Below are 21,768 nucleotides of genomic sequence, written 5' to 3'. Positions count from 1 at the left end.
AGAGAGTTTGACAGGACTGAGCAACTAAGCTCATGACACTCAAAGTCCGCTGCACGTGGCGCCACCTGGTGGTGGCCCCAGGTAATTGGACACCCACTGTTCTATTAAAAAGCATACATTACTTTGCTGACAAAGGTCTGTCTAGTCAAAGCTATGGTTTTTCCAGTAGTCAGGTACAGATGTGACAGTTGGACCATAAAGAAAACTGAGCACCAAAGAACTGATGCTTTTGAACTGTGGTGTTGGAGAAGACTCTTGAGAGTCCCTTGGACATCAAGGAGATCCAACCAGTCAATCCTAAAGGAAATCAGTCCTGAATATTCATTAGGAGGACTGATGCTGAAGCTGAAGCTCCAATACTTTGGCCACCTGATGTGAAGAACTGACTCACTGGAAAAGACCCTGATGCTGGGAAAGATTGAAGGCAGTAGGAGAAAGGGACGACAGAGGATGAGATGGTTGGATCACATCATCAACTCACTGGACATGAGTTTGAGCAAGCTTTGGGAGTTGGTGATGAAGAAGGAAGGCTGGCGTTGTGCAGTCCATGGGGTCACAAAGAGTTGGACACAACTGAGTGACTAAAACACACACACACACACACACACACACACACACACACACACCTCTTCCTAGAGGCCCCTTCACTCTGGGCATTTCCAGCACCATCCTGTGCCTGTCCCACTAGCTATTGGGTAAAACAGCCCGTGGCGGAGCACTTGCCGGGCTCCAGTGGGGAGGTGGTGAGGAAGGGCCACTCCCATCGGGAGGAAGGACACGGGATGTTTCAAGGTTGCTAGGTGTGCTGACTGAGTTCTCACGGCTACACAGCCCGGTCTTCCAGCAGTTCTTCCTCCTGTCCAACCTGCGGGGCCTCCCTCCAGCTCCCATGAAGGGCTTCTGGCCAGGCAGGTGGGCAGATTGGTGCACGTGTACTCTCCTGGCCCACTGCCCTCCCAGGGCCATCCTGCACCCTTGTGGGGGGTCCCAGGCCTGCTCCCCGGGTGACTGCTCTGTCGTACCTCCCCTGTGTCCGCCCCCTCCCCCTCCCCAGCCTTGCAACCAGCTTCTCTGCCTCTCTTTATTTGGCAGCCTCAGGGCCCCAAGCTCACAGTTGACTCCCCCACCCCAGAGGGTAGCTCTGGGCACTCTCTGAGCCCAGGGTCTCTAGGACCGGAAACTAGAATACACCAGGCTTTCCTGTCTTTTTCCTCTTCTCTCTCACTCTCCGTTGGGAAATCTGAAATCTGAGGACAGTTACTGGGGTCTGGGAGAACCCAGAAAGGCTGAGGGCCCAGCACCCGTCTCACCCTCCAAGGCATAGATCCAGAACCCCTTAAGGACTTGTTAGGTCCGTTCGTGGTGCATGGCCCTTGCTCCCCAAGTCTCTCAGGCCTGGGGCTTTTCTCTGTGCGCCTTCGAATGAAGCCCAGCCCACCGCCCCTTCCCAGATGGCCCTTCCCCGGCTGCCCACGTAGCCTCCACAACTCACTCCCTAGCTCCCCGTTTTCCTGTTCTGACCACACTTGTCACTCTGGAGTTTCGGTCAGTTTGCTGGCTTGTGTCCCCAGCGCCTCCAGCTGGCACGGGATTGATGAATGAGTTCGTCTGGACGCTGGACGGCTCTCGAATTCGAACTCAGTCTGATCACCCTCTGGGGGTCTCCGTTCTGACCGGAGGTATAATAAATTAGGAGAGAAGTCCCTGCGCGCACCGCCCGCGTGGCCGCAGTCCGGGGCTCGGAGCGGAGGCGGGGCGGAGGCAGGGTCGGGGGCGTGGCGGGGCGTGGCGGGGGCGGGGGCAGGCCCGAGCCTTAAGCCGGGCGCCGCGGGTGCCCCCTACCCCAGTGCGCGGCGGAGGCCGAGCTGAGCCGGCGAGGCAACGCGGGACAGAGGCCGGGCCGGCAGCCGCTCCGCCTCCCGACCCGCAGGCCCCGACGGCCCGGCCGCCGGCTCTCCCTGTGCCCGAGGAAGGGCATATGGCGCCTCGGGGGACGCGCTGAGCCCGGGTCGCGGCGCCGCAGGCGGCACCATGGCCCTGGAGCAAGCGCTGCAGGCGGCGCGCCAGGGCGACCTGGACGTGCTGCGGTCCCTGCACGCCGCCCGCCTGCTGGGGCCCTCGCTGCGCGACCCTCTGGACGCGCTGCCGGTGCACCACGCGGCCCGCGCCGGCAAGCTGCACTGTGTGCGCTTCTTGGTGGAGGAGGCCGGTCTGCCCGCTGCGGCCCGCGCGCGCAACGGCGCCACGCCGGCCCACGACGCCGCCGCCACCGGCCACCTCGCCTGCCTGCAGTGGCTGCTGTCGCAGGGAGGCTGCGGAGTGCATGTGAGTTTGTGCCGCTCACTGGGTCCCCCAGGGGGCTTCCTCCCCAGGAAGGAGTTCTGGCCTGGAGCCCTCTTGGCTCAAGGGTGGATGGTTTGGGGCACCGCGGAGCCAAGCCTGCTTCGGAGTTCCCTCCAAAGGACTTGGGGCAGGGTGGGCTCCTGGGTTGAGAGTACCTGGGCAGATGCTCTGGCAAGCCCTGGCCACCGCCTAGAAGAGCACCGGGTGATGAGAAACCAGAATGGAGTTGGGCTCCACCGGGATAGCATTTAAGGTGAGGGTGTGGGGAACTCACTGATCCAGGGAGTCCTGGAGAGTGGGCGGGAGGAACAAAGGGCCTGGAGTCAGAAGCCCATGTCCTTCAGGATCAGGTCTGGGAAGAGTGGTGCACAAAATCCTGCAGCCCACCCCAGGCTGAATTGCATGTGTCCCTAAGGAGGGGGCGAGTTGTTAAATGGGTCCTTCCCAGGATCTGAGCTGATCCCAGGGCATCAGCACCTTCCCACCTCCCAGCTTCTTCAGCTTAGCCTGAGTCTTCCTGCCCTGAGACCCCACCTGGTCTCACTCAGTGGCCACGGGGCTGGTGTCAGCCAGTCTGGCCTCTCCTGAGCGGGACGAAGAGGAGGCAGCTCAGGTCTGGTGTGTAGCTTTCCTGCTCAGTCCTGCCAGAAACAGAGCATCCAGCAGGGTCTAGGCCTGGGGTCCCGGTGTGCTCCTGATCCCTGGGAACTGCCAGTCCATCGGGACACTGAACAGCAAACACACAGGTTAAAGAGTAAGCCAGGTACCACCAGGTACTACTAGGCCATGTGGGGGGAGCATCAGGGAGCTGCTTGGGCAAGGTGGTCAGAGAAGGCTCCTCTGAGGTGTGACCTCTGAAGGAAGTTTTGGCTTATGGGGAAGAAGTGGCCAGGTGATGACCAGAGAAGTCTGAGCACAAGAAGCAGGAAGTACAAAGCCCGAAGGGGGACACATTCTGTCCTGTGTCGGGGACAGCAAAGAGATGAGCATGTCTGAAGTGGGATGAGGCAGGGAGAAGCCAGCAGGGCCAGGTCCTGTAGGATCGTAGGCTGGGTTCAGAATTTGTAGGATTCTGTGGTTGTAGGGGAAAGCCAGGGATGGAGGGACAGAATTCATTTTCCGTTTAACAAGAGACCACTGTGTTAACTGGATATAGTAGAAGAGGCAGGGGCAACTCTGAGCTGACTGGCTGTGCCGTAGGGATGGCCGGGCCCCATTCCCCCCACCTTTTAGCCTCAGGATGGCAAGGCCCCCCATCCCACCCTTCCTGGGAGATGGCCAGGTCCCTTATCTCTGGGCCAGCTCTGTTATCAGGAGTTCCTGGCATGTGGTGCCTGCCCACTCTTTTGGGAGGTGGCATGCCTCCCCGATTCCGGTGTCCAGCTTTGACCGGAAGCCTCCCCAGCCCCTGGAGAGGAGGTAGAGGAGCAGGTGGCCTTGTGCCCAGCTTATCAAGTCCCCCGCCCTCTAGCCCCAGCCAGCTTGGGTGCTGGGGGCGGAAGTGTGTGTGTAGGGGAGGATGACCTCGATCCCGGGCCCTGCTCAGCCTGGGGAGATAAGCAGCTTTAGGGTGCAGGCCATAGCACGTGAGGCTTCTGGGGCCTCTGGGGCTGTTGAGACCTTGGGGACAGGTCACAGGCCTGTGATCCTCTCCTTCCTGGGGCCTCCCTCTCCACCCCCACCTAGGGGCCCAGAGCCATCAGGATCCCCTGGAGCCTCAGGCCCACCGTCCCTAAGGCCAATAGGAAGGAGGGTTTTTCTCAAGGGCTGGAGTGCAGGGCATATTTCACTGTGGGCCTGTCTAGCTCACTTCTAGCCAGTTTTGTCCCTTGGGCTCAGGAAGTGTGTTAGTCATTCAATTGTGTCCGACTCTGCAACCCCATGGTCGCATGCACTGTAGCCCTCCAGGCTCCTCCCAGGTCCATGGGATTCTCCAGGCAAGAATACTAGAGTGGGTTGCCATTTCCTTCTTAAGGGGATCTTCCCAGCCCAGGGATCAAACCCAGGTCTCCTGCATTGCAGGCAGAGTCTTAGTACTGTTTGAGCCTAGAGGGAAGCTGCTGGGCTCAGGAGGACAGACTAAACCAGTCTTCCGGTCCTCCATGGGCATTCTGCACAGAGGCCTCTCAGCGTTGTCCTCCGCCTCCTGTGGGCTGTTGCTCTGCCTCCGCTTCCTCTCTGCCTGTGTTCTAGCCCATCAGCCAGTCTGTTTGTCCCCCACCCCACAGTCTGACTGTGACCTCCCTGCCGTGCCCCTGGGCCCTGTTCCCTTGCGCCCTCACTTCCCACATTTCTTAGAGGCTTCCCTGGTGGCTCAGATAGTAAAAAATTCTGCCTGCAGTACAGGAGACCTGGGTTTGATCCCTGGGTCAGGAAGATGCCCTGGAGAAGGGACTAGCAACCCACTCCAGTATTCTTGCCTGGAGAATCCCACGAACAGAGGGGCCCGGCGGGCTACAGTCCATGGGGTTGCAAAGAGTTGGACACGACTGAAGCAACCAACACTTCTTCACTTAGAGGAGCCTCAGCGGTTCTCCCGTGACTGAAATGCACCTTCTTTAAGCTCAGGGTCTCTCCAGTTCCCGCAGCCTCAGCCACACCTGTTCCCATGGTGCCCGCCTCCACCACTGCCCCACCTCCCTCCACGTGGCCCTGCCCGGCTCCCTGCCTACCTCTCCAGCATCCCACGTGCTTGGTGCTGGGAGCTCGTTCTGTTCCAGACCCAGTGCCCACTCTCCCAAACTCCCAGCATCTGAGTCCAGACTTCTGGGTTCTCGATGTCTCCCCGCCTTGGCCTGCAGGTCACATACCTCCTCCCACAACAGACACTCACACCTGGATGTTCACAGAAGATGCTATCAGCACTCCTGGGCCCAAAGCATTGGCCTGTCTCCTTTGGAGTGCCTGGGAGGGGATCTTGCTCAAGCCCTTCCCCGGGGCTGCCCCTAGCCCACCCAGACCACCACTGGCTAACTGCCTGGGTCCTGCCCACCAGTCGCCAGAGGCTTCCTCCTCCACAGGGACACAGCCTGTTCCCTGGAGGCTGGGAGCAGGGAGTCTGCTGGGGTGGGCGGCTCTCTGCACTGAGGTTGGGTTGCTGGAGGTACATGAACCCGGAGGCCTCTTTTTATGGTATACTTGGGGAGGCGTGGGGTGAGGGAGGGGGCAGGATTGGGTGCAGGGGGTACCTCCCCACCCTGAGAGCAGGCCTGATAGCCACCCTTCCTGACCAGTACTCCTTCAGGTATTCCCTCAGCACCTGGGTGACAGACAGGCGCCCCTGCTGGGACAATGACAGGTGCCATGCCCTGAGAGCCCAGCATGCAAGGCGTGGTGCCGCACTAAGGGCTGAGATCCAGAGGGGGCCAGTCAGGCGCCAGAGGACAGAGTGGCCCCTGCTGGCTGGTGGGATGCCGGAAGTGGTCTGAGCGAGGGATGCGGGCAGGACCAGGCTCAGGACTAACAAGGTCTCTCCCCACAGGACAGAGACAATTCTGGTGCCACAGTCCTGCATCTGGCTGCCCGCTTTGGCCACCCCGAGGTGGTGAACTGGCTGCTACGTCACGGTGGTGGGAACCCCACCCTGGCCACAGACACAGGCGCCCTGCCTGTTCACTATGCCGCCGCCAAAGGAGACTTCCCCTCCCTGAGGCTTCTCGTCAGGTCCCACCCTGAGTAAGGACGCTTTTCTCCAGGGGCTCTGGGTGGGCCGGCGGGGGCCCTGGGGGATACCTCAGGTTGTCTCCCTCTCCAGCATGCCAGGGCAATGACTGCTTCTGGGCCATCCCACGGCCAGGGCCCTGGCCAGAGACTGCACTTACGCAAGCTGACAATTCTCCCCTCCTGGTGGGTTGCCCACAGCCACAAGCCTCGAGCCCTGCAGGCAGATCCTCCCCAGCCCTCCCCAGTTCTGGAGACGGCCACACAGACCACTTCCCCTCCCCAGGATCCTTACCAGCCTGCAACAGGCGGCCCTCTAGCTCTGGCCTGGGTTAATTTGCAAGACTGATCTAACTGGGGCATAGGGATGATGCCTAGCAGCTCCTAGACTCTAGTCAAGAAGGAGGAGCCACGGCTGCTATCCAGACTGAAGGGAGGTGGCCCCTTGCCCAGACCCTCGCCCTGTCTCCTGGCCTGTCACAGAGCAGCTTGTCCTCCCATGTGGCCAGCAGCTCATTCCCACTAACCAGGGGGGTGGGGCTCCCAACCCCACTGGGGCCCTGGGCAAGCAGCTGGTCAGAGAAAGCAGCTGAGCCATAGGCTGGGTGCACCCCAGGGTGGGGTGGGGGTGCAGAAGAATGGGGTTCAGTGTAGATCCTGGGAGTCATGGAGTTCCTAGGGAGGAGGGAGCCAGGTCTTAGGTGTACCTGGAGGGAAGCAGGGGTCCCAGGGGAGGATACCACCCAAACCCAGAGGGAGTGGGACACCAGTGACCCTGGGACCTGAGGTGGGAGCTCTGACTGGTGATCTTTGTCAGTTCAAGGGGACATCTGGGAAATAAGTGGAGACAGAGGACCCAGCCTCAGGTTGAGAGCTACAAGGTGGGACGGCCTGTCCTCACCCCTGAGGGTGACTACCCAGCCACTGGCCGCCAGGGAGCAGGCAGGAGGCCAGGCTGGCCCCATGGCCAAGTGGCAGGGTGGCTCCAGTGGGCAGCCCCTTGGGCAGAAGCACATGGTGTGCAGGTGGAGCAGCTGAAAGCCCCCAGGCTGGGCCCAGGATGGCTGGGCCTGGCTTGTTCTTGCTAAGCAAGGGCCCCTGGTTTGGTTAATGGGAGACCAGCAGGTGTACCTTGCGGGGCAAAGGTCTCACAGCCATCTCCACCAGAAGCCACTGGGTACCACTTTAGAGTGAACCCTCTGCCTCCAGACAAGCCAGGGTCTGGGTCACATCAAAATCAGTGGGATTTCAAGGTGGAGTGCCCCAGGCACCCTCGAGTGTCGGCTCCCACCCTGCAGCTGTCAGCACCCCTGGGGGCTGGTCCCAGACTCCCTGATAGACTCCCAGGTGAGGACTGGGGCACTGCACCTGTGTGTGTCCCCACCTCGATGGTTCTCACCCCACCCCCTCACCCAACACGGGGGTCCCGAGAGGGGAGAGACAGGCTGTGGTCATCCTCTCACACCTGCCAGCCTCCCCCATCGCACAGGGTGGGTCCCAGGAAGCCAGTCTGATGGAAGTGCCAACTTAGCTCCAGTGGTGTGAACTGAGGGCCTCTGGCCCCCCACCCTGGAAGTGCTGATGGGGGTGGGGTGAAGCCCTAGGCTGGCCCCTGAGCCCATCCTCATGGAGAAGTCTGAGGCCTAGGACAAGCCTCCATGGGCTGGGGTTCCAGCCTTAGGAAGGCTCAGACTGTGCTGGGGGCATCCTGGCAGACTCAGGGCCTGGGGGACCCTGAGCCCTCCCAGGCCATGCCGTGGGACTGGCTGTGATTGGGCCCTGGCACCCACTCTCTGGCCAGATGGCCTGGACCAATGAGCCACCAGCCCCCCATGAATCTCAGGGAAGTGGCAGAGGCCTGAGGCTCTGTTCCCACAGTGATGTGTGGCTTGGCTGATAAGGAGGTACTTTTGTGTGACTGTCAGGCTGGGCTCAGGTAGGGGGAGGGGGCTGGGAATTGAGGCGGGGCCTGCTGACTGGAGGACTTGGGGGCCGGCGCCCACTCGCTACCTCAGAGGTAGAGACTCCTGCTCCCCAAGGCCGGGGACCCAGGGCGGGAGTGGGGGTGCTGGGGAGGGGCAGAGGCCCAGGCTGCGCCAGGCCGCAGGGTGCAGTCAGGGGACCCAGGGAGTCTGGCTCTGGGGGAGGCTGCCTGGGCTCTGCTCTCATGAGCCTGCTGTGAAACGCTGTGAATTATTCACGAGGGCTCAGCTCCCCTTGGCGGCAGGTGAGGGAGAAAGAGCTGCTACTGAGTGGGAAACTTGATCCTGTGCAGGAGGCTGTGGGCAGCCATGAGCCATGGCTGCTCTGACAAGCTGCAGAGGAGCAGGAGGCTGGAAGGCCTCAGGGGAGGGTCTGGCCAAAGACAGGTTGCACCTGGGGGCACTGGCAAGCCCTGGAGCGTGCAGGAATGGCCCATACCCACCCAGCCCTCCTCCAGTCTATCCCAGTCCACTGGGCAAGTCCTCCCAGAGGCAGAGGAATTGCCACCGTGACCTCAGTGGCCACTGCCCCGTGGGACCTTCCCTCTGAGCCCCCTGGGGAAAGAGTCCTTAAGCTGCTGGCCTGGGGGCTGGCTGGAACTGGGCCAGAGCTGTCCCAGGCCCTGGGTCTGAGGGAGATGGAGTCGGGAGGGTCAGCCCTCTTGGCCAGGGACACTAGTGGCTGGTGGAGGGGGACCACAAAGGGGACGAGGAGCAGGTAGCCCTCAGAGCTCTTGACCATCCTGGTGGCAGTGTCTTGGGGCCCAGGAACTGTCTCATGCTCACTCTGCCTCAACCGTGTGCTCGCCGGGGGCCTGAGTAACCAGAGGAGAGCCCTGGGCTCTGCTGGGATACTTAGGCCTGAGAATTGAAGCTGGGGAGAGTCGGGGGGGTGGGGGGCAGGGCTCCAGGCCTTGTCTTCCCCCTGGGGCCCCGCCATGGTCTACCAGTCATGGAGAGCCAGAAAACCAGTCTGCCCAAAGATTTCTGACCAGCTCCCTCCTGCTGAGTGCCTGCAGGGGTCTGACACCAAGCAGCTGTCTGAGCCTCACCCTGGGCAGTAGCTCTATAATCAGCCCATTTTACAGACAGACTCGTGTAATTAGTGGCTTATATTTTTTATTTAACTGTAATTTTTTTAAACACCAAAAACATTTTGTACTGGGGTATAGCTGATTAACAATGTTGTGGTAGTTTCAGGTGAATAGCGAAAGGAGTCAGCCATACATGTACATGTATCCATTCTCCCCCAAACCCCACTGCTCCTATCCGGGCTGGCACATAACACTGAGCAGAGTTCCATGTGCTGTACAGTAGGTCTTTGCTGGTTATCCATTTTAAATATAGCAGTGTGTACATGACCTTCCCGAAGTCCTTAAGTATCCCCCTAAAAAATATTTATTTATTTTTACTTATGTATGTATTTGGCTGTGCTGGGTCTTAGTTGTTGTACACATAATGTTTTAGTTGTGGCATGTGGACCCTTAGTTGTGGCACGTGGGATATAGTTCCCCGACCAGGGCTCGAACCCGGGCCACCTGCATTAAGACCGCGTTCAGTCCTAGCCACTGAACCACCAAGGAAGTCCCCTCATCCGACTCATATTTATTGAGCATCTGCTCTGGGCCAGGTGCCCAGGGCACATCAGTGAACCAAACAAACAAATGCCCTTGCCTCATGGGGCTGCAGATACAGAAATGGTGTCTCCAAGGGGCTAATGGTCCCGCTGGCTCCCTGTGTAGCCTTGACTAATCTGCACCTCCTCTCTGGGTCTGTCTTCCACTCCTGTTGTTGTTCAGTCGCTCAGTCATGCCTGACTCTTTGCAACCCCATGAACTGCAGCACTCCAGGCTTCCCTGTCCTTCACTATCTTCTTGTTCAAACTCATGTCCACTGAGTCACTGATGCCATCCAACCATCTCATCCTCTGCCACCCCCTTCTCCTTTTGCTTTCAATCTTTTCCAGCATCAGGGAAATGAGTCGGCTCTTCACATCAGGTGGCCAGAGTATTGGAGCTTGAGTTTCCCACTCCTGGCCTGGGCGCTAATCTCTTAGGGCCTTTCATGTTCATCTGGGATGCCTGTTTTCCTTCCGTAGTGCTGAGTTGTGGAAGCTGGCTGCTCCTGGAGCCCTGTCCAGCTGGAAGGTTCAGGCACTCCTGGCCTCAAGCAAGAAGCCTCAGTTGCTCACCTACAAGGGAGCCCCAGACCTATGGCTCAGCTCCCCCTTAGAAGGCTGGGGGCCTTTGCCTAGGACTGGGGCTGCTGTTCCCTGCCAGGCATCTGTTTCCACTACAGGCAGTGGGGTGTGTTCACTCTCAATTACCACTCCCTGGTCTGCCCTTGTATTTGCTGAGATCCCCTGGGCAACAGAGCCTGGGGGAGCCCACACTGGCACACTGGGGACACTGACCCAGGTGGGGAGGCTCTGAGAAAGGAGGGACCTGATGGAATCATGGCCCACAGGTAACTCCTGATCCAAGCCTGTCATGGCACCCAGGCCCAAATTGGCCTCTCTGCCCTCTTCTTGTCTACCTCTACGCACCTTTGAGACCACAGATCAGATCCCTGGTCAGGCCACAGGCTTCTCCATCACTGATAGGGAAGGCCACTTCCTTGTAGCAGCTCAGAAGCCCTCCTCACTCTGGACTCCCCACACCTCACCTCCAACTGCTCCCTAATCACCAACTCTGCTCTGTCTCTTGGGTTTCCTTACTGCTCCTGCAACAGGCCGATGCCCTCTGACCTCTGGCCTTTGCTCAGGTCAACCCACTTCAAGAATATTGAAGTGAGTTGCCATTTCCTTCTCCAGTGGACCATGTTTTGCTCAATGGACACAAATTTGAGCAGACTCCGGGAGATAGTGGAGGACAGAGGAGCCTGGTGGGCTACAGTCCATGGGGACACAAAGAGTCAGACATGACTTAGCGACTGAACAGCAGCAATGAGTCATTCCCACTGCCTCGCTCTCTTCCCGAGAGCCCCGGGTTGCTCCCTTCCCCCTCCAAGTCTTTGCTCCCTGCACCTTCCTCACACTGTCATGCCCCCAGGACACAGACACATGCCCTTCCTCCTGGTCTTCCTCACTCTCCCTGCTACCTGGCATTACTCTCTGTGCATCTTAGCGGGTCCTCTTATCATCTGTCTCCCCATGTAATGAGAGCATCTCTTCCTCTCCATCCTGCATCCCGAGGGCCTGACACTTTGTAAATACTCACTGAAGGAGGGAGGAGTCTGGAATCCACCGGGGTCTTGTCCGGCCCTGCCTGCAGCTCACTGCCTGTGACCTCAGACAGAACTCCCTCCAGGCCTCCTGGGGCCCATGGGCAAATGGACCAGCTGAGGCCACATATGAGGAGGCATTGCAGAACTCCAGGCCCAGCTGCCCATCTCACTCACCCCCATGTCTACTCACTCAACAACTAGCACCCAAATGTAGCCTAAGTGCCCGCCCTGCTAGTGCTGGGGATGTAGTGAGTCCTCATGGCTTCGTGGAGCTGACTTGAGGCACTCCCAGGGGCAAAGAAGGGGCCAGACCAAGAGCGTGTGTACACACAGAGATGGTCCTGCTCATGCACCAGTGTGTTGGGTGCCCTGGTGGCCCTGGTGGACCCAGGTTTGAGAGGGCAGAGCTCTGCTGTCTTCACTGTTTGCCCCATCCTGGCCTGTGGAAGCCTCCTAATGGGTGTCCCTGGGATGAATGAAAAAAGTGCCAAGACAATTCAAGAGTCACAAGTGCTGTGAAGTGGACCATGGTAGTTTGAAGGCAGTGGTTGAGGGATTTCTTTAAAATGAGGGGGTCCAGGAAGGCTTCTCTCGCTCTCTCTTTTTTAAATTATTTGGCTGTGCTGGGTCTTAAGTCACGACACACAGGATCTTTAGTTGCAGCATGAAAACTCTTAGTTGTAGTATGCGGGATCTAGTTCCCTGAACAGGGATCAAACCCAGGGCCCCTGCATTGAGAGCACAGAGTCTTAGCTACTGAACTTCCAGGGGAGTCCCAGGAAGGCCTCTGTGGGGAGGTGAGAGCTGAGTGGGAGAGGTCTGCCCTGTCAAGACCTGGCGTGGGAGCATAGCAGGTAGAACTGGCCAGGGCAGTGGCCCTGGGGGGGTCACACTTGTCCTCATGGTGAGCCAGGAGGGCCTGGAAGGCTGGGAGAATTACAGACCAGTGAAGGCTTATTCCAGGTTTGATGATGGGTTGGGTGTAAAGCTGTTTGTTCTAGAATCTTCCTTAAATCAGGGCTGCATTTCTTCCCCAGGCCAGTCCTGATTGTGGATCATTTCAAATAAGTGCAGAGGTGTGATCAGAGAATGAGAGACCTAGACCCGCCGAAGGCTCCAAGACTTTCCATTCCAGTGGCCTTAGCCCACACCCAGATCTAATCCTGGTGGAGATCAGCCCCTGCCAGACCTCCCTGGGGGCAGAAATTATTGCCAGTGGGGAGGATACTGAAGATGCTGTTCTGTGACCGGGGTCTGCCTCCGTGGGCAGCTCAGTCCTTGTTCCTCGTGGCAACAGTTGCAGTAAGCTGCCGGCCAGTCCTGGGTGGAGATTTTCAACAAACCCTTCCGAGCATTCCATGTTTCTTTTGTGTCATCAAGGATGACTTAATAGTTACAGTCTGTCCATATCATCTTTGTTCCCAAGAGGAATAAAAGTATACATCTTGATTTATGTGATGGTTGCTAGGGAAACTCAGACTTTGAAAAGAAGTCAAGGGTTTTCAAAGACTCCGAGAGCTTGGACTCAAGGGAGGGTGGCCTGGTGTCCTTTACTGAAATGGGGACCAAAAGGGTGGGGTGAGGGAGTGTGGAGAGATTTGTTCCATGTGAAAGCATGTAAAGGGTGAATTCCCAGTGGTCAGGACTCTGTGCTTTCAGGGCCAAGGGGGTGGGTTTGACCCCTGGTTGGAGAACTAAGATCCCACAATACACAGGGAATGGCCAAAATTTTTTAAAAAATTAAAAAGAAAAAAAAAGCATGTGAATTTCAAGAAACTGCTCAATGCCTGGATGGTTGAATGGGCTGAGGGGGTTGCCGCATGTACTCCAGGTCCAAGCGGGAGAGATGAGTGGCATTAGGTACAGGTGGCCTTTGACCCCAGGAAATAGATGACCTCACCAGGAGCAGAGTTTAGAAAGGAAGTTTTGAGGCACCCCAACATTTGGAGGTCAGGGGGCCATGCAGGGCCTACCCAGCCAAGGAGGCTGAGAAGACCTGGCCTGAGCTTGTTGGTACCAAGAGGAGCAGATGTTCAGGAGCAAGGAGGGGAGAGCAGATGAGGCTGGTAGTGTGGAGGTGATGGTGTTGAGGCCTGGAGGGCCTTGAGGGGGTTGTTAGGTCAGACAGGGGCAGCGGTACCAGGAAGCCAAGACCTGCCTCCCTGGGAGAAAATTTGCTATTTTCCAAAGTTTTCCCCTTTGTCTCTCACAAGAGGCATGAAGAGACCACAACTGTAATACCCATTTGTCCTGTGTGGAAACTGAGGCCCAGGAAGGTAAAGAACACGCCTGGCCCTGCAAACTGCAAAGTCAGGGCAAAGGGCAGGGGCTTGGACTGGACCGGTTACCCATGGCACCACTATGGCCAGAACTCGATGGGCTGGAGCCAGGTGGGGTCTCCCGAGACCCCACCCCTATGCTCCAGTGACTCCCCATGGTCAAAATGCTGCCCAGCCTGACCTATGCTTGGTGGAGCCTGGATACCCCAGGCCCACAGTGCCCCCCGCCAGAGGCACAGGGAAGAGGGATCCTAAAACACATGGAAGGTGCTAGGCCTTGCCAAGGGCTCTCCAAGCATGTCTCAGGGTCGATTATTATCCTTACTTCATAGACGGCTTTGTGAATGGAGACCGGATGCAAGACACTGCTTGCAAGCAGCCCACAGGCCAGGCCCTTCTCACACTGCGGCCCCCTCTGCCTCTCAAGTGAGCCTAACTCTCAGTCTCCTCTGTAAAAGGGAAATGATGCTAACACTTCCCTTATAAGGGCATTAGGCGGACTAGATGGGGGACACGTGTACTGTGCTCCCTTCCATGCTCAGCACAGAGCAATTGTTCAGTGGATGGTACTGGCTATCCCTGTTAAGTGTTAATCCTTATATATAACTTATACATATGCTACATAACATATACTAGTTATGTATATGTATACTGAACTGAACCGATACTACCCTATACATAACATATATATGCACATAACCTTATATGTATACTACTACATAAATTCACTTCTCTCTCCATCTAAACTCATTATTTCATTCCTTGTGCCCATCCATATTTTTTAAAGTATTTATTTATGTATTTATTTGGCTGCTCTGGGTCTTAGTGGCGGCACGCAGGCTCTAGTTCCCTGACCAGGGTGACCAGGGATCGAACCTGAGCCCCCTTCATTGGGAGCTTGGAGTCTCAGCCCCAGGACCACCAAGGAAGTCTTTCATCCATGTTTTTGTAGTGTGCTTCAGTGAGAGTGAGGGTGCCCATTCTACTTGCCTCTAGGCTGATGTAGAAGAGGGGAATAAGGCCAGAACCCCCTTTCCCACCCCAGCTCATCTGCGAACCTGCTCCATGATCTGGGGTCTCCCAGGCTGAGGGCTGTGACTCTAGAATGGGTTACTGAGCATTTACTTTCTAGCAGAGCCTCTGGATGGGGTGTCAACCAGTGGCCTGGTGGGAGGCTATGGGCTGGACTGCCACCTCCTGCTCAGGTCCTGCTCTACGCCAGCTTCTGAGACCTTCTGAGATCTCAGGCTGGCTGGACACCCGTGGGTCATGAGTTACTTGCTGAGCAGGAAGGACTGGGAAAACAAGGCTTCGGGCAGATCTAGTGCCCTGAGCTGTGTGCATTGTCTCAGGCCTCCCTCGAGAGCCCAGTGGGCCCTGGGTAGTGGACCCTCCAGTCACCAATCCCCGGGACCCCAGCACTTGCTGTGCCTTGGTCTTTGTTGTTCAGTCCCTACTAAGTCATTTCTGACTCTTTGCAACCCTGTGGACTGTAGGGTCACCAGATTCCTCTATCCTTCACTATCTCCCAGAGTTTGCTCAAACTCATGTCCATCAAGTCAGTGATGCCATCCAACCATCTCATCCTCTGTCGTCCCCTTCTTCTCCTGCCTTCAATCTTTCCCAGCATCAGAGTCTCTTCTAGTGAGTCAGCTCTTCACATCAGGTGGCCAAAGGATTGGAGCTTCAGCTTCAGCGTCAGTCCTTCTAATGAATATTCAGGGTTGATTTCCTTTAGGGTTGACTGATTTGATCTCCTTGCAGTCCAGGGGACTCTGAGTCTTCTCCAGCACCACAATTCGTGCCTTGGTTACGAGGTGAATAATTCAGGCCATGGAGTGTCAGTCATGAAATATTAAACAGGCTCCTCCTGAAGCACCAGCATGTGAATGGCGGGGGGAGGGGCGGGGGACGCTGGCACTGGGGCGTGGAGGCTGGTGGCTGAGAGCCAGCACCTTCTCCAGGTACGGCGTGTGGGTGGGGACTCATCACCCCACTCCACCGTGACACAGGTGGGGTAATGGAGGGCAGCCAGGCAGGGTCCCAGGCTGAGTGTCAGGAGGATGGATAGAGCTGGGGCTTGGTGCCCGGGGGGGCTGTGGGCAGCCTGGGCAGGGGGCAGGGGGCAGGAAAGTGGACGGGGATGGGGTCTTAGGGACAGGGGGATGTCAGCTGAGGGCCCGAGGGGTATGTGAGAGGGAGGGGCCAAGTCATGGGTGGGTGGCAAGAGGGTGCATGATGGAGTGGGGGCCCAGGTAGAGGAGGGCTGGGTGGCCTGGTGCCCTCATTAATGGGCACATGGCTGGCAGCTGGATGAGGGAGGGAGGGCGTAGATGGTGGGGGTGGAGTGTGTGATTGACGTCGTAAGCAAATAGATGGGGGAGGCATACCGGGTGGGAGGGTAAAAATTGCAGTTCCTGAGGCCCAGAGTCCTGACCCAGCCCAGAGGGACTTAGCTCATACTCTTCCCCAACCCTCCATCCTGGATCCACCGGGAGCTCCTGGGTCTGGGCCTAGATTGTGGCTCCACCTTGTGCTCATATCCGGTAACTACACCCTGGTGTCCACACCCATTGTGAAGTCAGAAAAACTGAGGCTCTGCCAGCTGCCAGGCCAGCGTCCCTATTCCCCAGCAGCACTCCACTTCTTGAGAGTGGCTCTCCAGTTAAGACCCTTCTGTGGGAGTTGGGAGCAGGGATGAGGGGCAGTGACAGCTGCAAGTGAGGCCCGAGAGAAGCCTGGGGGAGTGAAGACAGGAAACTGCCCCTCCCCCACTCCCTTGGTTCTTGCTCTGCACCTGGCCCTGCATCACACAGACAGGTGTGTGCCCAAGCACCACTTACCAGCTGTGTGACCTTTGGCAAGTCACAGCCCCTGAGCCCCTCTGCAAAATGGGAATGATAGCAGGACTTAAGGTAGGGTGTTCACTGAGAATCTGCCTGCTAGTGTCATGGCACCTGGGACATGCTCAGTGGATGGCATTCACCTGTAGGGTGGCCAGACTGACAACAACCACAAGACTATTTTAATTTTGGATAAACAACAATTAACAGTTTAGAATATGTATGTCCGCATGCCCATTGGGCATATACTTATACTAGAAAATTATTTGTTGTCTCTGGTGGCTCAGTGGTAAAGAATCCACCTGCCGATGCAGGAGACGCAGGTTCATTCCCTGGGTCAGGAAGATACCCTGGAGAAGGAAATAGCAACCCACTCCAGTATTCTGGTCTGGAAAATTCCATGGACAGAGGAGCCTGGCAGGATACAGTTCATGGCGTCGCAAAGCATTGCACAGGACTGAGTGACTAAGCACATCCAAAGTTCAGATTTTTTTGTGTTTTATCTGGCGACATTACCACTCTGCCCTCTGGGAGTTCAGTCTTCTGGGGGCGGCAGAGGCCATAACAAGTTTTGATCCACTGGGCATGACAGGTGGCCCATGGAGTGAACCCAGGGCCGTATGGGGCACGGAGGCTGGAAAAGCCTGTTCTTGTAGTGGAACAAGCCTCGTGAAGGAGGGATCTGTACTGAGTCTTTTTAAAAAATATGTCTTTATTTATTTGGCTGCACCAGGGCTTAGTTGCAGCATAAGGGATCTAGTTCCCTGGCCAAGGATGGAACCCCGGGCCCCCTGCCTTGGGAACGTGTGGTCTTAGTCACTGGACCACCAGGGAAGAACCTGTACTGAGTTTTCAAGAGAGATGGGAAGAGCATCCCAAGTCAGAGGGGGGGTGTAATCAAAGACACAGAGGTCAGACAGCAGGTGTGAGGACTCACAGTGACAGTGGATCCATGTGGCTGAAAAGGTAGGGGGAGGCCAGATCACAGCATTCTTGTAGACCTTGGAAAAAGGCGAGTTGTTTACTGAGGGCAGAGACTAGACATGCACTGTGGAAAGGAGGCCGCGAGGGGTAGGTGGGGAGCAAGCCAGAAGGCCCCCACCCAGGAAGGCTGGCACAGGACTGTGTCCAAAGGGAGTTGGGCAGCCAGGTCCAGCGACTAGGTCTTCTCCAGTTACCCTCCAGAGCTCCCCGGGAGCGGTCAAGGGGCGAAGGAGGCTTTGGAGGGGGGTGGGCGCTGAGAGCCCACGGTGGGTGCTACGTATTCCGCAGGGGAGTGAATGCCCAAACCAAGAACGGTGCCACGCCCCTGTACCTGGCGTGCCAGGAGGGCCACCTAGAAGTGACGCAGTACCTGGTGCAGGAGTGCGCCGCGGACCCGCACCTGAGCGCCCACGATGGCATGACCCCGCTGCACGCCGCAGCGCAGATGGGCCACACCTCGGTCATCGTGTGGCTGGTGAGCTCGGGGACACGTCGGGGCGGGGTCCGGGGAGGCGGGGCCTGTACGGGACTGGGGCGGGGATAGGAGGGGCTGGCGCCCAGTCCCCGCCCCTCTCTGCCCCCGCCCCCTCTCTCCCAGGTGAGCTGCACCGATGTGAGCCTGTCGGAGAAGGACAAGGACGGCGCCACGGCCATGCATTTCGCGGCCAGCCGCGGCCACGCCAAAGTGCTCAGCTGGCTCCTGTTGCACGGCGGCGAGATCGCGGCCGATCTGTGGGGCGGGACCCCGCTGCATGACGCCGCCGAGAACGGGGAGCTGGAGGTGAGGGCGGGGCGGGGGCGGGCCCGGGGCGTGGCCCGGAGGCCAGGAGAGAACGGGAGGGGCGGGCGCCCTCTGCTGGCGCCCCGCTCGCAGCACAGCTCTGCCCCCCGCGCCGAGGTTCCGGCTATGGGCCAGGGGTCCTCACTGCGCGCCCCTGCAGTGCTGCCAGATCCTGGTAGTCAACGGCGCGGAGCTGGACGTCCGCGACCGCGACGGGTACACGGCCGCCGACCTCGCGGACTACAACGGCCACAGCCACTGCACTCGTTACCTGCGCACCGTGGAGAACCTGGTACGCCCAGGGCGCTGCTCCCCCACCTCACCGCGTCATTGCACCCCCCCACCCTGCCCCCACCTCCACCAAGGGGTACGTGTTGTTACCCCTTTTGCCACGGAAGAAGCTGAGGTTCAGGAAAGTGAAGCCCCTTGCCCAAGGTCACAGGAATAAGTGACCTAGACCACTACCCCACATGACCTCTCAGCCCAGGACCACTGACTCCTGGGGAGTGAGGGGATGGAGGCAGAAATATCGAGGGAAAGAGGACCAGCCTCATCCTGAAGAGACCCAAGGCTCGGATAAACGACACTTACACACAATGGGAACAGTAAAGTGCATTCACCTGCCCCCAGGTATTAATTAGCTCATTTAACTCTCAGGCTTCCCGGGTGGTGCTAGTGGTAAAGAACCCGCCTGCCAATGCAGGAGAAGTCAGAGTCGAGGGTTCGAACCCTGGGTCAGGAAGATCCTCTGGAGAAGGGCAGGGCAACCCACTCCAATATTCTTGCCTGGAGAATCTCACGGACAGAGGAGCCTGGTGGGCTATAGTCCACCGGGGGTTGCAGTGGACTCTTTGCAGTCCATGGGGTTGCAAAGAGTTGGACACAACTGAGTGCGTACACGCATACGTACCATCCTCTGAGGTAGGAAGTGCTACTGTCCCCATTTCACAGGTGGGTAAGCTGAGTTTTGGGGAGACCCAGTGGCCTAACCTGGAGATCCCACTCTTCACCACTACTCTGCATGTTTGCTCACTGCATGGCTACTTCATAATTGCAAAGCTGTGTTACTCTTTTCAAATTATTTTATTATGGTTACAAAGCCATGAAGTAACCCACTGGGACTTGAGCTCAGGTGTGGGTGGCTCCCAGCCCAGGGCTCTGCCTCATCTGGTGCAGGAGGGGAGGAAAGAGGGCTGGTTTCACAGGCATCTTCAGAGGGGGCAGCTTGGCCATGAGAGGAGCTGCGAAATGAAGCTGGGGGAGAGAGGGCCGATGACCTCTTGCCCAGAGCACTGCACGCATGCCCTGCCTTCGAGCACATGGGGACACGCTGGTTCTGGGGACCTCAGAGCACAGCAAGGCTCAGGGGTCAGAGACTGCGCTGGTCCCAAGGAAGAACTCACCCCCCGCCAAGAAAGGGCCACCCAGAGAAAGTAGTGATGCTTTAGGTAGTGAGCAACCTGTCACTGGGGTATACAAGCAGAAGTGGACATTGTGAAGGGCATTTCTGCACTAGGGTGGGCTCCTTTCCACTGAGAATATCTGAAATTGTTTGGGGGTGGGGGGAACAGTGCCTCCTAATGGAAGCTTTGGCTGCATGCAATGAGCAAACAAGAACCACTCCTTGAATTCTGACTGCAGTAGGTATCCTGCCTAGTGCTTTATGGTGTAATCGCAGTTAATATGCACTGTATATTAATATTGTCAGTTGACACATATGGTATTTACTGGCTACCATGCACTGGCACTTCACTCACTTTTAAAATATTTGTTGCAACATAATGAGGCAGGAAGTACTGTTACTCCCACTTACAGATGAAGAGTTTTAGGTGCAGACAGAAAGGACAAGGGACAGAAAGGTCATGCATGGAGCTAGTAAGTGGGGAAGATGAAATTTGAAATCATCCCCCCAGGCTGTAAAGCCCTTGCCCCTAACCTCTGTTATCCCCAGGTCAGGGCTGGGCACCCCTGGTGCCCACTGCTGCCAGCCAAGGAAGGCCGGGCAGCTTTAGGCTGCCGCCCCAGCTCAGCTCCTATGGTTCCCCGTGGCTCATGGCTTGGGCAGCAGGGCCTGGCCCCGCTGAACTGGGTGGGGTGGGGAGACGCTGGTCCCCTCACTAGGCGGGCCCAGCTGTGTTGTGACAGATCCAAGCCATGGAGGATACTGGCCCAGAAAAGGCAAACACTCCTGCAGAGCCCCTAATTACGGGGCCAATGAGTGTGGCTGCTGAGCTGTTACCTGGTGCCAGGCCTGCCTACCATTCCCGGGGGGCCTGTGACACTTCTCAGGCAGGGAGGGGGCTCAGGGCAGGGAGGAGCAGGCCTGGGCTGGAGGCAGCAAGCGAACAAGCAGCAGTCTTGCCGGCAGCAGGGCCAACATGGGCAACGTAAGCAGAGCCCCCACCCTAGCCTGCTCCCAGGTGGGAGGGTCAGGTCGTGGGCACAGGCAGGGGCAGTGGTGGGGGATGGCTGAGCTCACGCTGACCTAGCTCAGCTAGGCCACCCCAGGCCCCACCCTTTCCCCAAAGGGTCCATCAGGAGACTGGGGCTGGGCTGGTGATGGAGTTTGCTCCAAGCCAGCACGGAGAGATGGGGGTTGCTGGCCCATCCTGGGGGATCAGTCTTTCCTGCAAGTTGTGGGTGCTGTGCACCCCTCCCCTATCTCCAGCTGCTCAGATGTTCTCACCCACTCAGTGCCTATGCCCCCTCGCTGCACTGGAGCCTGGGCCCTCTGCCCGCTAGTAAGAAAGGGGAAGGCTGGTGCCATGGGTGCCCTCGCTTGGAGTCCAGCCCAGTGCCCTCTCTTCTGGTGGTCCCCAACCCCCGAGATGAGACCAGCCAGGGCTGGGAGTTTCCCAGGAACCCACGGTCCTGCTGTTGGGGGGCTGGGTTTGAATCTCAGCCTGGGAAGAACCTGAGAAGAGACATTCTCATGACAGGGAAGGGAGCCCAGAAAGGCAAGTGGCTTGACCGAGGTCACACGGCAGGACCCCGGCCCAGAATATGCTGGTCTTTGGGGCAGGATTGCCCTTACGGCCTCCTCTCCCACTCAGAGTGTGGAGCACCGCGTGCTGTCCCGGGATCCATCCGCTGACCTGGAGACCAAGCAGCCTGACTCGGGCATGTCCTCGCCCAATACCACCATGTCGGTCCAGCCGCCGAACTTTGACCTCAGCTCTCCCACCAGCACTCTCTCCAACTACGACTCCTGCTCCTCCAGCCACTCGAGTGTCAAGGGCCAGCGCTCTGTGCGTGGTGAGTGGGCCTGGAGGAGGTGGGAGGGGGAGCAGATGAGAGCCAGCCCAGTGGGCCCTCAGGGCCACCCCTGGACCTTCCGTGCCCATGGCTGACACCGGAGACTGCCCAGGTCACCAGGAGGGGACGCTGCTTCTGGTGAGGACAGGTGACACTCATGCTTGTGTGTCCATCACAAACTTGCCTGTACATCCACAGGTACCCTCCCACGCACAGAAGCTACATGCACCCCACTTACAATTCATCACACAAGTTCCCCAGATATTACACATGCCTACCCACACTCGAGTGCACACTTATACAGGTGTACACACAATCTATAAATATGAATACACAGACATGTGCCCACACCTATACTACCTGCACACACTCATAGACCCCAGGTCTAATGCAAACACACTCATAAGTACAAAGAA

The 21,768-nt window shown here is 57.8% G+C and overlaps 1 protein-coding gene across 3 annotated transcripts in view; it reads left to right on the top strand.

The window, feature by feature from the left end:
- The first annotated feature begins 2,031 nt into the window (after window positions 1-2,031).
- ESPN (espin) overlaps window positions 2,032-21,768 on the top strand; it is a 33,685-nt gene continuing 13,948 nt past the window's right edge. For all 3 annotated transcript variants that reach the window (XM_061160510.1, XM_061160509.1, XM_061160508.1), the window contains exons 1-6: window positions 2,032-2,325; window positions 5,825-6,018; window positions 17,605-17,791; window positions 17,915-18,097; window positions 18,258-18,389; window positions 21,151-21,352. In XM_061160510.1, coding sequence (XP_061016493.1) covers window positions 2,032-2,325; window positions 5,825-6,018; window positions 17,605-17,791; window positions 17,915-18,097; window positions 18,258-18,389; window positions 21,151-21,352 — 1,192 coding nt within the window. The remainder of the gene's footprint in view (window positions 2,326-5,824; window positions 6,019-17,604; window positions 17,792-17,914; window positions 18,098-18,257; window positions 18,390-21,150; window positions 21,353-21,768) is intronic.

The sequence above is a fragment of the Dama dama genome, chromosome 14, assembly GCF_033118175.1.
Source record: "Dama dama isolate Ldn47 chromosome 14, ASM3311817v1, whole genome shotgun sequence".
NCBI classification, from domain to species: domain Eukaryota; kingdom Metazoa; phylum Chordata; class Mammalia; order Artiodactyla; family Cervidae; genus Dama; species Dama dama.
The sequence above is the reverse complement of the archived record's forward strand: the minus strand, read 5'-3'. Positions and strand labels throughout refer to the sequence as shown.